Below are 14,994 nucleotides of genomic sequence, written 5' to 3' on the forward strand. Positions count from 1 at the left end.
GCTTGCAGCGGAGACCATACTCTCCACAAATACGAAGCTCCTGGTCCAGACGCTCGCGTTCATAAGGACGACGGGGAGTACTGAAAGTAAGACGATCTGATAGGGGATTAGAAACGGTTACAATACAACATACGCCATTTACACCACCACAATGAAATTCACAACTTATTCATATTGCACGACTTACAGTTTCTGTGATGGGCACAAGTAACCATTGTAGAGACTTCTCAATTGTGGTCAATTCATTGAGTCAACGGCGGAATATGAAAGCGATAGTATTCAAGGTAGATACCGAGAACGTTTTCAATACGAATTATTGTAATTGTATTCCAAACAGAAGCTGCATTAGAAAAAGTGATGTGCAAGTAAAAAGGCTATGTAGGAGATCAAATCTTCTTTCTTACCATGACTGGAAAACGAATTGTAGGCTTGGACTTGGTGAAAGGAATTGCTATTTTCATGATGATCATTGTCCATGCTGTAACACAGGTGATTGCTGATTACGATGGACGTATCTTTCTAAGTATTGTAGATAAGATACCTAAATTTGTGCTATACTGTATCGTGTACCCTTTAGTTATTATCGGTTTGTGGGGGACAGTCTTCACCGTTGTAACTGCAATGACTACAACGTTAAGTACACTACGTATTCTAGAGAATAATAAACGGGCTATTGGCATGTATTTAGTTCAGCGATGGTTGTTTTTGGTCCTTCTGCGATCTGCAGAGGCATTCCTAACGAGTGTCCTAAACGAGAAGTATGACATTTTCAACAATAAAGAGATTGTGATTCCCCCCATTGCTATTGCTGGTCCTGCAACGACTCTAGATTCTATTGGGTGGGGTGGTCTTATTGCCCCAATCTTAGTTTGTACTACGTCTCCTCTATTGAAGAATAAGAATAAGTGGTGGACGATTGTTCTCTATACCATTATTGTATTCGGTCTCTTTGCCCTTAGTCCACTGTCAGAAGGATTCTTTGCATGGTTGGCAGAAGAATCGTATCAGAATAATATTGGTTTGTTTGGCGATATCTTTGGTAAAGTTGCATTGGGCCGATTCAAGATCGCTCAGACATGTGCATTTGCTGCAGTAGGAGCGCTATATGGACATCTCATTTATCATGGAGAGACAATCCGCTTCCAGTTTTATCTCGGATTGTTCTTTTTCGTTGTATGTATTCTGATCTTTGTTGCTTGGTGTGTGATATCGCCCAAATTCCTCGATCACATTGTTGATGAAGATGTCCCTCTCCCTGCACAGATCTTGTCTCTTGGTTGCGAGTGCTTCTTCATATATGTTCATGTCTATTTTGTAGACGGCGATCGAGCGAATGAAAAGAAACTTATGTCACGGAAGAGATGTACATATTTATTCCGATTAGGCATGCTTAGTCTCACTGTGTTTTGTATCGGTAGTTGGGTCGGAAAACAACTCTCTCTTCCTTGGCAACTCTTTTTTGGACCTCCCTGTATTCATTACCCTCCTCAGCTGCGATGGAATCTCGTGGTTTGCGTCTTGTTCACTATATTTGTTCTATTAGTTTGGATTGGAATCTCCTTGTTGTGGGAGAAAATTGACTTCAAATACAGTTTGGAACATATTTTGCTGTGGTCTATGAACAAGATTGTTGGCAAAGAATACGTCCCCAATAGTAGGAAGTTTGTTTATGGTCCTGCTGAAGAACTGGAAGAAGGTGAGAGCAAGGAGTTGATGTGATGTATAGAAATAAATGAAAACAACTTACAGATATCTACTACTGTAGTTTTCGTTGTTTGTTAGTGTATGACCAGTGACTCCCTTTTCTTAATTACTAAGGATTCTAGTTAAAAGACAATTTCGATTCCCCTAAGACCATTTCATGAAGATAACTCTTTCTTCTAACCATGTTGAGATTCCCGAAGGAGGTGAGCTATGTTTTGGAAAGTGATCAACTAGTGGAAGTGTACATCAAGAACCGACGTGTTGTGGTGAAGGGACCTCGTGGAACTCTTCGTCGTGACTTCAGCCACCAGTTCGTCGATATCAAGAAGGAGGGTGACAGAGTTGTTGTTGACCTGTGGTTCGGACTCCACAAGAATATTGCTGTTGTACGTTCGATCTGCACTCACATCCGCAACATGATCACTGGTGTGACTCACGGATACCGCTACAAGATGCGTTTTGTGTATGCCCACTTCCCCATCAATGTTGCTATCAACAAGGAGGGAAAGAAGGTGGAGGTTCGTAACTTCCTTGGAGAGAAGAGAGTGCGTCATATCCACATGCTCGAAGGAGTGACTGTGGCCAAGTCTGAGGCTCAGAAGGATGAAATCATTCTTGAGGGAAACGATATCGAAGCTGTGTCCACTTCTGGTAGTGATAACACTCTGGATAATATGTAGCTGCTCAGATCTATCAGTCTGTGCTGGTGAGAAACAAGGATATCCGTAAGTTCCTTGATGGTATCTACGTTTCCGATAAGGAACTGTGCGTTGCTGAGGAGAGCGAGGATGACGAATAATGGGATGGATAGCTAAAGAGTCACATTGGTTGTAGGGATTGGATTCGTGTTTGTTCGATTGTACTTTTCTCAGGATCTTTTCAGCTTCTATCTACACGAGTCTGTGCTCTTCGGTTTCTTCACAACAAATCATGTTTCAAGCAGTTCGCTCATTAAAACTGTCGTCACAGATTATTAAGAATTATTCGAGGTTCCCTGCAGTATTCTTTTCTACATCCAATATGGATGAATCTGATGACGACTTTAAGCCAAAAAGCAAAGTGAAGGACGAAAATCCAGAAGAAGTAATCAAATTCATCGACAAAGTAAGTCGTATAATGACGTGGTTACGGTTCTCAGATAGTACATGATAACAAAGTGATGTTGTTCATGAAAGGAACTCCTACAGCTCCAGTGTGTGGTTTTAGTCTCCGTGTGGTAAACATCCTCAAACATTTAGGTATGTTATCGGAAGAGGTTGAATTGAAGGTTGTGACTTTGCCAGTGCGAATATCTTGACGAGTCCATCTGTTCGAGAAAACTTAAAGGTGTATTCGTAGTATCCTGTCTTTGAAGTGACGTGTAGAGACTGGCCAACTTTCCCTCAGCTGTTTATTGGAGGTGAATTTGTTGGTGGATGTGATATTGTAACCGATCTGTATAAGTCAGGAGAATTAAAGAAGATGCTGGATAACGTTGGCGCCCTTGTGAAGCCCCAGTCTTCTGATAGTCACTAATTTAGAACTGTTCCTGTTAACAAACAAACCACCCACCTTATCGCCTCATATTCTGAGGAAGTGCCTTTCCGTAACCTATTTATTATCAATCCCAAACAGATGGACCTGTTGAATATCGAGGGCCTGTACTCTTTCGTTTCTCAGCAATACTAACAGAAAGAATCAAGTGGTTCAACGCATAACCATCGTACATCTTAATTGCACGTTCCGCCTCCTCTCTACAAGTGACTAATCGGCTTCATTTCCACTTTGTGGCATATCCAGCAAAAGCAAAACCACGACTCTTATGGGTCACGTAGTCACTGATAATACGCATTCTTGTCAACGAACCACACATACTAAACAGCCGGCTGAGAGTACGTTCATCCACATCCTCAGCAACGTTCGAAATGCGAATCGATACGCCCTCGTCCTCCTCTTTATCTACTCCTCAGTCTCCCCTTCCTAATCTACATTCTCCTGACCGCTGCACGTTGCGTCGACCTGGAGGAACATACCTATCGGAGCGGGCAGGAGCAGAAGTACTCTCTTGGGGAGCTTCTTTCTCTTGTTGATGAGCCATCAACTCTCTATAAGGACAACGAAGCGACAGATGAGCGCCTTTGCAGTACTTGCAGACCAGACGTCCCTATATCAAAACCAATTCACTAATAACTACAGTACCGTGGGTTGTTGCATCCTTCTCTTCTCCAGGTTTGTTCTTCTCCATATAGATCTAAGAATCACCAGAAGAAAGAATAGATACATCATCGACACTCTGAAGTGTAACTCCATCATTACCACTGGAAGGAAGACCAAAGGGAACGAGATGTGCCTAGGAAATCACATCCATTGAAAGGACAAGTACTCTATCTAAAACTCTTTTCAGAATTGGTTTCTCCACTCTCTCCATCTTGACTCTTCGAATGACCTTTACCCTCTCGTGATTAGGGCCCCACTTCCAACTCGTAATCGTTTTAATTCCATTTTCATCAATTTCACTTTCTGTGCTTGCAGGTAAATCTAAAGGTTAGGATGAACCATCTACAGAAAACTACTGTTAGTGGAACTAAAAACGTTATCCAATTGCATCAATCACATACTTCGACATTATCAAATTCAATAAAACCCGACGAGTAAGAATTGAACGGTTTTGTAAAAAGATGGAGTCAATAAAAGGCGTCGAATAGATCCGCCAGTATTCTTCAATCCCCGCGAATCAAATCCAATCTATCTGAAATCTTCACGAAGACCAGAAAATAGTATGTAGAACAAGTGGAGACGATACGATGATCATTTTCGATAACAACAATGAAACCGAAAACGACAATGTGGGACATTATGATTATAAATAAATAGCTAAACATGAAACACAATCATAAGAGGATACTTTTTGGTAAATGAGACTCCTTATCTTTTTATTTCTCGTTGGATTCGGTACCTTTTTCTGCATAATCTGATAACATAGTGTTATCGAAACCAGAATTACCTATTCCCACTGAAGAACAAGTTCAGTGGCTTGAGAGAGGAATTTCTGGATTTATACATTTTGGTGTGAATACATATACTGGTATAGAGAGGAAAGGAGAGGATTAGATGTAGGAAGGGAATGGGGTGATGGAACTGAAGACCCAAATATCTTCAATCCAACTAAACTCAATACGACTCAAGTCTGATCAATCCTAGCAGAATCATTCATAGTGGGTAGAAGCTTTTCAGAGCATCGGAGCTAATGAGATTATTCTCGTTACCAAGCATCATGATGGATTCATGTACGTGTATTTGCTATTGTCGATTCTAGGCTCTTTCCTTCAGACTATTCGAATCACACTGTTGCCTATAGTTCGTGGAGAGAAGGAAAAGGTGATGTGATTCGTGAATTCGTCGATTCCTGTCGACTTCTGGGAGCCATGCCATCGTTTTACTTATCCCCTTGGGACCGCTTCTTCTACAATATGACGTGGAGACCTGAATATAACGAGTACTATTCTCACACATTAGAAGAGCTAACCTCTCGCTATGGCCCTATCTATGAACTCTGGTGGGATGGAGCAAATGCTCAGGAACATATGACTCATGTAGAGGTTGAGGAAAGAACTGATGCCTAGTTGTATGATTGGGAGGGTTGGTACCAGATCCTGAAGCGGAATCAACCTCAATGTTTGGGAGGTGGCTGTGGAGGAGATAATGACTCCTATGATTGTGGTCCTGATACAGCCTGGGGAAAAACAGAATCAGGTCTCGGCAAGGAAGAGAATTGGAATTTCCACACTCCCTCTGTCGAATTCCCTGGAAAAGAACTCGTTTTCTCTCCTCTGTTCCTAGATGTATCGATTCGGCCTGGTTGGTTCTATCATCCTGATCAAGAACCCAAAACGCTGAAAGAACTGGTACATATCTACTTCCGTTCAGTAGGTCTCAACTATCAACTCCAACTTAATGTTCCTCCTACTCCTGAGGGACTCTTTGATGAGCGGGATGTTGCTAGATTGCATGAGTTTGGTGACTACATCCGAGAAACCTTCTCTAAGGATGAAGCGCGCAAAGCAATTCGTGCAGAGGCTTCTTCCTATGATCCTGGCCATCCTCCTCTGAATGTTGTAGCCAACGACAAGTTCCTCTATTGGACACCAAAGAATGAAGAGTCTAGTGGCTATATTGATCTCTATTTCGATGAACCTGTGTCGTTCAATGTTGTTATGATGCAAGAATTCATTCGTCATGGTCAGAAGGTCTCTCACTATTCTATTTCGGTACTACAAGGGGAGTCCTGGGAAGAAGTGGCTAAGGGAACTACAATTGGTGTCAAGAAGATGAATGTCCTTGAGGGAACACGAACAACTCATGGAGTCCGTCTGACAATTGAGGATACATGGAATGATTATGTTCCTGAGATTAGCCGAATTGGTCTTTTCAATTCCGAGCTGTACTAAGCAGTTTCTGTTTGTTAGCAAAAGGTCATAAAATCTACCTTGGGAGTTTCATGTTGTCATCATCTTGTCATGCTGACGCTATCGTCTTTTGCTTGTATCCGTCACTATTTCTTTTAGAGTTACACTAATCAGAAATGCTTTACGATACTATTCATATATTTGTCAACAAATACCTATGTGACAAGTAATACTAAAACTGTGTGTCTAATTCCAGATTCATTACGATTGGTGCATTTGTTTTTCTTCTCTATCTTCTCTATCAATGTTTCAGACTTCTCAACTGTTGTTTTTGGTATGTAGATTGATACCTAGTCTTCGTATACTATTTTGGACCTGGCAAAAATCTAAAGAAGAGTTATGGAGAGTGGGCAATGGTTACTGGAGCTACAGATGGAATTGGTCTTGGTAACGATGCGACCATTGGTTCATATGTAGGATATGCTAAGCGACTCGCAGCAAGAGGGATTAATGTGATTCTTGTATCACGATCTCAAGAGAAATTGGACAATTGTGCCAAAGAGATCACAGAAAAATACAATGTTAGAATAGTATATGTCTATTATCTTTTTAGGTCAGTATCCGTACTGTTGCCATTGACATGAGTCAGGATACAGATGCTTTGAAAGCAGCATTAGAGCCAGTATTCAAAGAAATTCCTGTTGGAATTCTTGTAATCACTTTTCTTTCACTTTTGAAATAGATCAACAATGTTGGTATCTCCTATGAATATGCTATGTATCTGACGGAACTTCCCGAAGACCGTCTGAAGACCATCATTCATCTGAACTGCGAAGTCACTGCTATGGTCACCAAAATGTGTGTGCCTGGAATGATTGAGCGGAAACGAGGTGCCATCGTAAATATTGCTTCAGCTGCCGGTATTATGGCCTGTGGAGATCCTCTTTACGATCTGTATTCTGCTTCGAAGGCCTTTGTGGACCACTTCTCTCTGTCTCTTGCAACTGAACTGAAAGAGAAGAATATCATCGTTGAGGTAACCTCTAGATGATAGGTAAACCCTAGTGTCACTGTCCCTACTTCGTTCCTTCGAAACTCAGTAAGATTCGAAAGGCATCACTGATGTGTCCTCCTGCGAATGTATACGCCGAAGCCTCGCTCAACAGAGTGGGAAGAGGTCCTATCACAGTCGTTCCTTATTGGGGTCATCAGATTCAACACTTCCTTTATCATTGCCTACCCTTCCCCTTGCTTCAGAAAGCTGTTCTTACCCATCACAAAGATATCCGTCGTCGTGCCTTGAAAAAACGTGCAATGAAGAGTGATTCGATTGTTTGTAACAAACACTCTATTGATAATTGTGGATGTCTGGTGTCAAGACCAGTCGATGCTTCACATTGCCTAACAGATTCACACTTGATTCATCGATCGTTGCTACTTGTTGTTGATAACGCACTGGGATTGATACGTTCATATCCACAATATAACCATTAATATTGACGCTGATCCGTCCACTCTCATGCACACACATCTATCATCATACTCTCTTCCAATCATTACTGTTCCAATTCGTCCCGGAGGCACTGATTTCAACTCATTCTCGATATATTCATGGGCTATTCTTAAATCCTTACTAATAGTTATACGCTTAGTAGAGTTGTTGTGAATGAATGCTTCTTCATCAATTCCATATTCTATCAGTTATTCTTATCTTCAAAAGATACCTCGATTTTGTGCATAAATAGGTAGAAATGATGGCAAAGCGAAAAGAAGCATATCACCATCATTCACTCCTTGTAATAACTCCAATGGAGTCACTTGGGTATCATCTTCATCCCAGCTCATATGATCATGGGATCGAGCATGATATTCATCATCCACATAAGGGAACCGAATTGGACCATTGTTCTCTTCTGTGAGTTCCTGATCATCCATTGGTTCTTCTACCTCCATTTCATGAGGCGAGTCCTCTCTTTTCACACCGTTACGACTAGTTGTTACAACCTGGAATAAACCTACGATTCCATCTGACGACTCATAAGGAAGGCATTATCCATGGCATTTGCCGTTGGACGACGATTACTATTTGTGGCAAAAAAACGGGATTCTCCACTCACTAACGTTGGTGGAGGACGAGATCGCTGGGATTGACGGTTTGGTCGTTGGCCCTCATCATTTCTTCTTGGACGTACTTTGTCTTCTCGTTTTACTTTCACATTCTGCACACCATCTGTGGATGACTTGGTCTCCTCACCTGTTGGAACTGCTACGAAATTAACATTGGATTCCATAATTACCAAGTGGTTCTGGAGCCTGAGATGGTGCTGTAACTACAGGCGGAGGACTTAATGGCGAAAATGAACTCGAATCAATTCGGTGAGCTGCAGCTGCTTTCTTTGCAACTGGTTTAAACTTGGGTTTTTTCACCTAGGATGTAAACATAACTATCTACTGTCTACTCCACCCATCGTGAAACCACCTTTCCCTCCATCGGTAATACCAACCGTTACCGTATCGGCAAATCTCACTTTTAATCACCAATATTGCTTCAAACCTGTAAGAACCAAAGAAAATCGACTCCTTATTCTTTTCACCTTCCGGATTTGATGCAGGAGCAGACATTCTTTCTTATGAATCCAAATTGGGCTTGCCTCTTTTTGGGCTCTCTTTGCGACAACAAATCCTTAAGTTCTACTCAAGTTGTGAATCTATGGTTATGATGGATTAGCTAATAACAGCGTACCGATTCAGTAGTGATACCATCTATAATTCATTACCGAATCTATCACTTGTATTTACAAACAATCATCCCTATAACCAAGATCCATATCCCTCAATGGATGACATACACAACTCGTCAACTACTGCTTTTAGTATAGTATCAACTGATACAGGATGTGAATCCTTTGTAAAAAGACACAAAACTCTTCTCCAACTCCGGTTAATTTGAACAGATTCATACTTTCGATTAGGTGGAGATATAGAATCCATTCCCAAAATTGACTTTGGAGATCGACTAATATGAGTCACAACTTGTTCCATTTGCGAATATTCATCTTCTGGGATCATATAATTCTTTCGCTTTATCCAATAAAAGAGATGAATAAGATTCTTGTGATCTCCTCTGGTCAAATAGAAATCGAATAATTTGTTACATAAGTTGGATGTGAACACAATGTGATGAGTTCTACAGAAATCACGAATTTGATTTGTTTCTCTGGAGTCCAACCCATCCTTCTGTTGGGATGATTGGAATGAAGATAACTGAAACAAAAGATGAGTCAAATACAATACCCATTCATCATTCCAATTCTCCTCTATCCACTGGAGAGTCAATGAAACATCCTGTTTATGATACCACTGATCAAATAAAAGAGAACAGATTGCCTCTGAATTAAGTTTCATTCCGTTCTCTTTCATTTGATTCACAAGTTGATTAATGAGAGTAGTATCATCAACATATATCGCTGAAATTAATAGATTATTCATTGATGATTCTGGTAAAGATAAATTCAAATAACATAACCGAGAATAAAACGATTCCAGCAAATCCTCATCATTTCGTCGCGAAAGTTCACTCACATATTCATCAATAAAAGATACATCCCTTGTTACCAGTTTCTCAAGAGCAGATCTTCCTTGATTCTCATCCAAGAATGAATCCATTACAGAACAAAGCGCTTCTTTCGGTAAATCCTTCTTTGTGATTAGTGAAAGAGCAAGAGAAGGAGATAAACGAAAACCCCTCCTTTTCATTTCATCGAACAATTCTATTACCTTCTTGTGATCTCGCATTACCATTTCTATCTTTTGTTTATCATTCCGATGTAATATAGGCTGCGAGTAGAAGAATATGAAAAACTCGAAAATCCCGCGGTTCCAATGTACAAAATCGTGTTGCATTGTAGAAAACGCATCTTCGATTGTTAAGAGCATTTCATCATTTCCACCATGAAGACGAGGGTCTGTTGGTTTGAGTTCATATACACAACGAGAGTACTGATACCACAACATCAATTCCAGACCTCGAAGGGCACTTTTTAGGCGCTGATTACAATAACGTAAGGTAAATGAGCTAAATGTGCATTCTTCGAGATTGGTTGAACTCCCTGTCATCGCTGTGTAAGGAGATGGGAAAAGACCTTTAAGATTGGATAGATCGCCTGAATGGGACTGAGCACTCTTTTCCATTGCAGCATAAAGATACTTCCATTCCATTACATAACACATGAGAATAGCATTGGATTGAATATTGGAAAGGATCGATTCTTCGTTTCGACGGGGAATATTATATGATACCATCGAATTTGGAAGCCTAATCCCCTTTGAATTACACATCAACTGGATACACAGTCTTGCAAAGAGATACTCTTGAGGCAGAGGTGGTTGCTTCACTTCTGACAGATTGGGAGTCATCTTTTTCAACTTTTCCATTTGTTCTTCTAAATATGCACTTCCCGATGTCGATAATAACGAAGACGACTGTCGTGTATCACCTGACAATAACAAAGCATAACAAAATAATGGCGCATGTTTGTGAAAAAAGACAGGATCTGTTGTCTCTATGATCGAAATTACAGATTCTATCAAATTCCAGTTTTTTGATTCACACATCTTTGCTACCAACATGAACACATCCCCTTTAGGAAGGCAATAACCATCAGAATATCCAGTCTTCATCTCTTTTACAGCCGATTCTAGGTCGCCCTTCTTAATGCACAATAAGAACCGTTTGAAATGATCTCGATTCTCATGAAGTTCCATTTTTGAAGTTGAGATAAACCGAAACCCATTCTGATGACTTCTCCATTCATTGCAATATCGTATTGGATACAATGGATGTGTACAACAGCATATTGGAGTTGGATTCACTTGGATGTACCGTTTGAAGGGAACTATCACAAGGGAGAGTCTTCGCCTTGAAATATATCTGCACCTCCTGAATGCTGAGATTAACATCTCTTCATCCAAGATTTCCAATTACTTTCAATTGTCAATTTGAGTATGATTGGGTTTTCTATATAGAACCGCGGGAATACACCAGTTGCCTATACCCCTTAACAGATCAATAATCCCCATTTATAGTGAACAAACAATACTTATATATCCTTATTGAAAGTGCTCTCAGTCGATACACCTTCGAGATTCTTGATATACACCGAATTGTCCCTTCCTTCCTTCTCCAACAATGAAGGATCCTTCTCCACAACCTTCTTCAAATCTGCCATTTCCTTTGACTGCAATTCTTGTTCCATTACCTTCTGTGCCTTGCTTTCCATTTCTTCCACTACAGTCTTCTTTTGTCCTCCTTCCACAGCTCCTCGCTTGAACCCACTAATGGTAGGATGTCCATCTTCCATGCCTAAAGTAACATCCACCATATCTGCCGAAATAACTTCACGCTATCCATCATTGACTTCAATCTCTCCTACCTGAGCAAATTCCGCTTGGACAGACCGCTTGATTCGTTTCATCTCCTTGAACGTTTCCGTGTTTCCATGACGAACTTCAAAGTCCTTCCAGATCTCCCAGAATGTGATTTGAGTCTGAGGGTTACAGAATTGAGAAGCGTAAGTATAGATTGCACGAGCACGATCAATCTCACCTAATTTCGTCTCTAAATCTGCAAAACGTAAGGCAATATCCTTTACACGATCATCAGGAACTGTCTCCATTGCCTTTTCATACACCTCACGAGTCTTGGTAGCCCCATAATATTCCTCAACCTTCTTAATATAGTATAAGAATAGTTCATGCTTGTCTTGAGGTGGAACAGCACTTGTAGCTCGATCAAGAATATCCATACAATGACGAATCATTCCATACTCCTCTTCTAATCGACTATACAACAAATAGAACTCCTTTGCAAAATCAGCAGTCACATCTTGAAGACACTACGTATCAGGATCCCACTTAAACACATACTCGTTCAAAGATCTCACGAGCACGTTCAATCTTTGTTCCTTTGTATCTCTGAACGAATCGGTTCACATACTGAAGCCAGATCTCACGGCTATGTGGGAAAGAAAATACACTCACACCGCGTTCATACACACGAAAAGCCTCTTCATAACAGTGATGTTCCTCGAGATAGGCAGCATAGTTCAATACATTCTAAATCATGATTCAAAGTTACAGCTTACTTGAGGAGTGATGATCTTCAAATTGAACATACGGTCATATGCGGCTTTTGTTGTTTCCATTGTACCTAAAGACTCCTCCAAATCCACTAACAAATTCCACAGACGCAATGATTTGTAGACATACTCTTGAGGTCGGTGTTGAACGGCCGAATCTCTATCACTCATCGACACTCATAATAACTACTCTTCTGATATTGAATAATTCTGCCGAGGTTGAGTGGTGGCTTGGAGACAGGTTTGGTATGCCTCTTCCAGCATATCATGACGAAGCAACATTTCTACCCATTCACTCCATACAGCTGCCAATTCTTCTACTGATTTGAACCAGACTTGGGTTGCCTTCTCGAATACACGCACTGCATTCTCCATATCATCATATTTCTCATAGAATTTGGCAAAATTGATCCATAACTGAGAGAGCTTTCCCACTGCCTTCATTGGATCTACTGTTTTGACTCCCTCTGTGAAGGCAATGACTGCTTTGGCCGGCTGCGGTTCTGTCACAGCTCCCTTTGCTGGATCCATGAAGAGGTTTACTCGATATTGCCACTGTCGGACGTCATGAGGGTTCTGTCTTAGACGGACATTGTTCAGTAAGATAGGTTGACTGTTGATCAAATGCTCCAGACGTTTGCGACGGAGATCCATATCGTTGAAATTCTCATTCAAATCAACCAGATCCTCATCTCCTTCAGCTATTTCTTCTCCAAAATTCAAATCGTCTTCTGACGTTTCTTCCTCCTCTTCTTCCTATAGATAAACCCTTCTCCTAATCAGTACGGTTTGAATCAGGATTTCCAGCATATGCATCTCCGATTGAACATATGCATCATAGACCATGGAAAAATCACGAACAGAGGATACAGTTTGAATGGCCTCTTCATACCTATATAATCACTTTTATTTCACTTATTTACACATCCCGAGCTTTCTCATTATTATTAATTCGATTATAGTACTCAGCCAGCATACACCACCATCTCCCTTCTTCTTCAGGAAACTTCATAATACCACTGCGAATCACTCGACTAATATTTAGAGATGTCACTTCTGTTGGATGCTTCACGATCACATCCATCAATTTGACCCAGAATTCATGTTTCGTTGTTCCTTCTTTGCTTTTGTAATTCTCTTGATTGATGAGTTTGCAGAGTTGAATGGCGGCTTCATCGTACTTCCCAATTGCAATTAAGTAACTAAGGTTCATCACTATCTCTGGATTTACTCAATATATTGCTCAACAACGGAAGGCTCAATCAACATATATCGACGATATACACGAACTGCCGTCTCCCAGACACCACAATCATGCACAAACTGAATGTACAGATCCCATATCATATCGTGCTGAGTGATGGGGAGAGACTGCAGGGCACGATCAAACGTACGTCTTGTCATTGTAATCTTCTTTTGTTTCATCAAGAACCGACAATATGCAAGCCATATCTTAGGCATTTTGTGCATATATAAAAGGGCTTGGTCGAAATCGTTGTTCACCTCAGTAAACAGCGGATCTGTTATCACAAGATCTTGACACTAAACATTAAAAGCCAGAATAAACAATGTACAAGTCGTCTTCTCTCTTCCAAGTAATTATTCCACAACTTATAGCTTCCAGGCAAGTTCTTTAGTGCACGACGATATATTGCAAATCGCTGCTTCAATCATCAATCAAAACACAAATCCTACTTCTGGCTCCTTTCCTCGTTTCGACTGAAGATACTGCCACCAAATTCGGAAATTGTATGGTTCTCGTTCGAGTTCATGCTCATAGATCGCACTAGAGTCGTCCTAAACAAATCACACCAACAATGAGCTGTTTACCTCCATAAGTGCTTCTAAGTTTTCAATAGCACTCATCAGTTCTCTAGAGATAGGAATGGATTACTTGGTAACACAATCTTGCGATTTGAAAAAAGACTACAAACAAACAGGTCACAAAGACAAAACTATACGAATCAATAGGCTCTGCTGAAATGCGTCTCTCCACATGAACACTGACAACGATCACCAATACTGAAGCATTTACACTTCTCTCCTCTCATTCCATCTACCACATAACTTGTGTTGCATATTCCACTAATCCACAGATCCATCGAAATTGCCTCATTCTCCTTTCCTGCACTTGACTTGAATGCTCCTGCAGGAATGTTCAGCGTGAATATACCTTCATGCATCACAGTCTCATCGAAGAAGATCAACACACGATTCCCTTTCACTTGAATAGCACGATCATCATCCAAACGCATTGCCAGATCCTCCTCGCCATGAACCAACTCCACTTCCATCATCTCCTCACTCACTTGAACTGCATGATTAAACACCAGCTCCACACGACCATTCTGAGGTACAGTAGTGTTGGATGCAATCTCATTCACTACTCGCAAGGGTGACTCCACATCAAATACCACTGGCATCTTAAATGTGTACTCATTCCCAGCACGATCCACGAATACCACTTCAGCATCTCCCTACACTCAAGACCCATCTTCAGTCCTACTGAACCCTCTACGACCACTTCAAAAGTATTCACGAAGCCTTCCTTGACGGTAACTGAGACCACCACACCACTGAATGAAACCACAGTAGCAGGTTCATTCAGAGTCAGTATCAGCGTCTTGGTATTCTCCTCCTCTAGCATGGAGTACAAATACTGTGTGTTCACCAAGTAAGGAGCTTCATCATCGTAGATACAGCCATTCAACACACCACTGCGGAGACGCAAACCACGTTCAGATTGCAACTCACGACGAAGAATTACT

At 40.9% G+C, this 14,994-nt stretch overlaps 9 protein-coding genes across 9 annotated transcripts; 5 read left to right on the top strand and 4 right to left on the bottom strand.

Annotated features, from left to right (window-relative positions):
* Positions 1–405: 405 nt before the first annotated feature.
* JH06_5323 (hypothetical protein) lies at positions 406–1,719 on the top strand (the record flags this gene model as incomplete). Its single annotated transcript, XM_014670550.1, has 1 exon — positions 406–1,719. One exon carries the CDS (start codon positions 406–408, stop codon positions 1,717–1,719), a length of 1,314 nt encoding a protein of 437 aa, XP_014526036.1.
* A 167-nt stretch (positions 1,720–1,886) lies between these two features.
* JH06_5324 (60S ribosomal protein L9) lies at positions 1,887–2,384 on the top strand (the record flags this gene model as incomplete). Its single annotated transcript, XM_014670551.1, has 1 exon — positions 1,887–2,384. One exon carries the CDS (start codon positions 1,887–1,889, stop codon positions 2,382–2,384), a length of 498 nt encoding a protein of 165 aa, XP_014526037.1.
* Positions 2,385–2,634: 250 nt separating this feature from the next.
* Positions 2,635–3,219, top strand: JH06_4051 (hypothetical protein; the record flags this gene model as incomplete). Its single annotated transcript, XM_014670552.1, has 4 exons — positions 2,635–2,808; positions 2,843–2,942; positions 2,972–3,038; positions 3,069–3,219. The coding sequence occupies 4 exons, from the start codon at positions 2,635–2,637 to the stop codon at positions 3,217–3,219; spliced, it is 492 nt and encodes a 163-aa protein (XP_014526038.1).
* An 85-nt stretch (positions 3,220–3,304) lies between these two features.
* Positions 3,305–4,290, bottom strand: JH06_4052 (eukaryotic translation initiation factor 3 subunit g; the record flags this gene model as incomplete). Its single annotated transcript, XM_014670553.1, has 7 exons — positions 3,305–3,437; positions 3,468–3,642; positions 3,673–3,847; positions 3,878–3,934; positions 3,965–4,033; positions 4,079–4,221; positions 4,254–4,290. 7 exons carry the CDS (start codon positions 4,288–4,290, stop codon positions 3,305–3,307), a joined length of 789 nt encoding a protein of 262 aa, XP_014526039.1.
* Positions 4,291–4,598: 308 nt separating this feature from the next.
* On the top strand, positions 4,599–6,131 carry JH06_4053 (hypothetical protein; the record flags this gene model as incomplete). The annotated part of the gene is made up of 6 exons (XM_014670554.1): positions 4,599–4,635; positions 4,667–4,768; positions 4,801–4,868; positions 4,900–4,970; positions 5,000–5,276; positions 5,307–6,131. The coding sequence occupies 6 exons, from the start codon at positions 4,599–4,601 to the stop codon at positions 6,129–6,131; spliced, it is 1,380 nt and encodes a 459-aa protein (XP_014526040.1).
* Positions 6,132–6,265: 134 nt separating this feature from the next.
* Positions 6,266–7,494, top strand: JH06_4054 (hypothetical protein; the record flags this gene model as incomplete). The annotated part of the gene is given in 8 exon segments (XM_014670555.1): positions 6,266–6,315; positions 6,346–6,413; positions 6,444–6,536; positions 6,567–6,670; positions 6,703–6,801; positions 6,832–7,125; positions 7,155–7,460; positions 7,474–7,494. The coding sequence occupies 8 exon segments, from the start codon at positions 6,266–6,268 to the stop codon at positions 7,492–7,494; spliced, it is 1,035 nt and encodes a 344-aa protein (XP_014526041.1).
* On the bottom strand, positions 7,438–8,711 carry JH06_4055 (DNA binding protein; the record flags this gene model as incomplete). The annotated part of the gene is made up of 8 exons (XM_014670556.1): positions 7,438–7,620; positions 7,650–7,705; positions 7,736–7,783; positions 7,814–8,079; positions 8,109–8,355; positions 8,387–8,516; positions 8,549–8,612; positions 8,644–8,711. 8 exons carry the CDS (start codon positions 8,709–8,711, stop codon positions 7,438–7,440), a joined length of 1,062 nt encoding a protein of 353 aa, XP_014526042.1.
* Positions 8,712–11,188: 2,477 nt separating this feature from the next.
* Positions 11,189–14,092, bottom strand: JH06_4056 (pre-mRNA-splicing factor SYF1; the record flags this gene model as incomplete). Its single annotated transcript, XM_014670557.1, has 11 exons — positions 11,189–11,491; positions 11,522–11,983; positions 12,015–12,203; positions 12,233–12,386; positions 12,417–12,982; positions 13,013–13,118; positions 13,150–13,428; positions 13,458–13,768; positions 13,801–13,890; positions 13,922–14,023; positions 14,057–14,092. 11 exons carry the CDS (start codon positions 14,090–14,092, stop codon positions 11,189–11,191), a joined length of 2,598 nt encoding a protein of 865 aa, XP_014526043.1.
* A 98-nt stretch (positions 14,093–14,190) lies between these two features.
* Positions 14,191–14,873, bottom strand: JH06_5713 (hypothetical protein; the record flags this gene model as incomplete). Its single annotated transcript, XM_014670558.1, has 2 exons — positions 14,191–14,703; positions 14,733–14,873. The coding sequence occupies 2 exons, from the start codon at positions 14,871–14,873 to the stop codon at positions 14,191–14,193; spliced, it is 654 nt and encodes a 217-aa protein (XP_014526044.1).
* Between the last annotated feature and the right edge of the window lie 121 nt (positions 14,874–14,994).

The sequence above is a fragment of the Blastocystis sp. subtype 4 genome, assembly GCF_000743755.1.
Source record: "Blastocystis sp. subtype 4 strain WR1 chromosome Unknown seqid_0258, whole genome shotgun sequence".
In the NCBI taxonomy this organism is placed as follows: domain Eukaryota; class Bigyra; order Opalinata; family Blastocystidae; genus Blastocystis; species Blastocystis sp. subtype 4.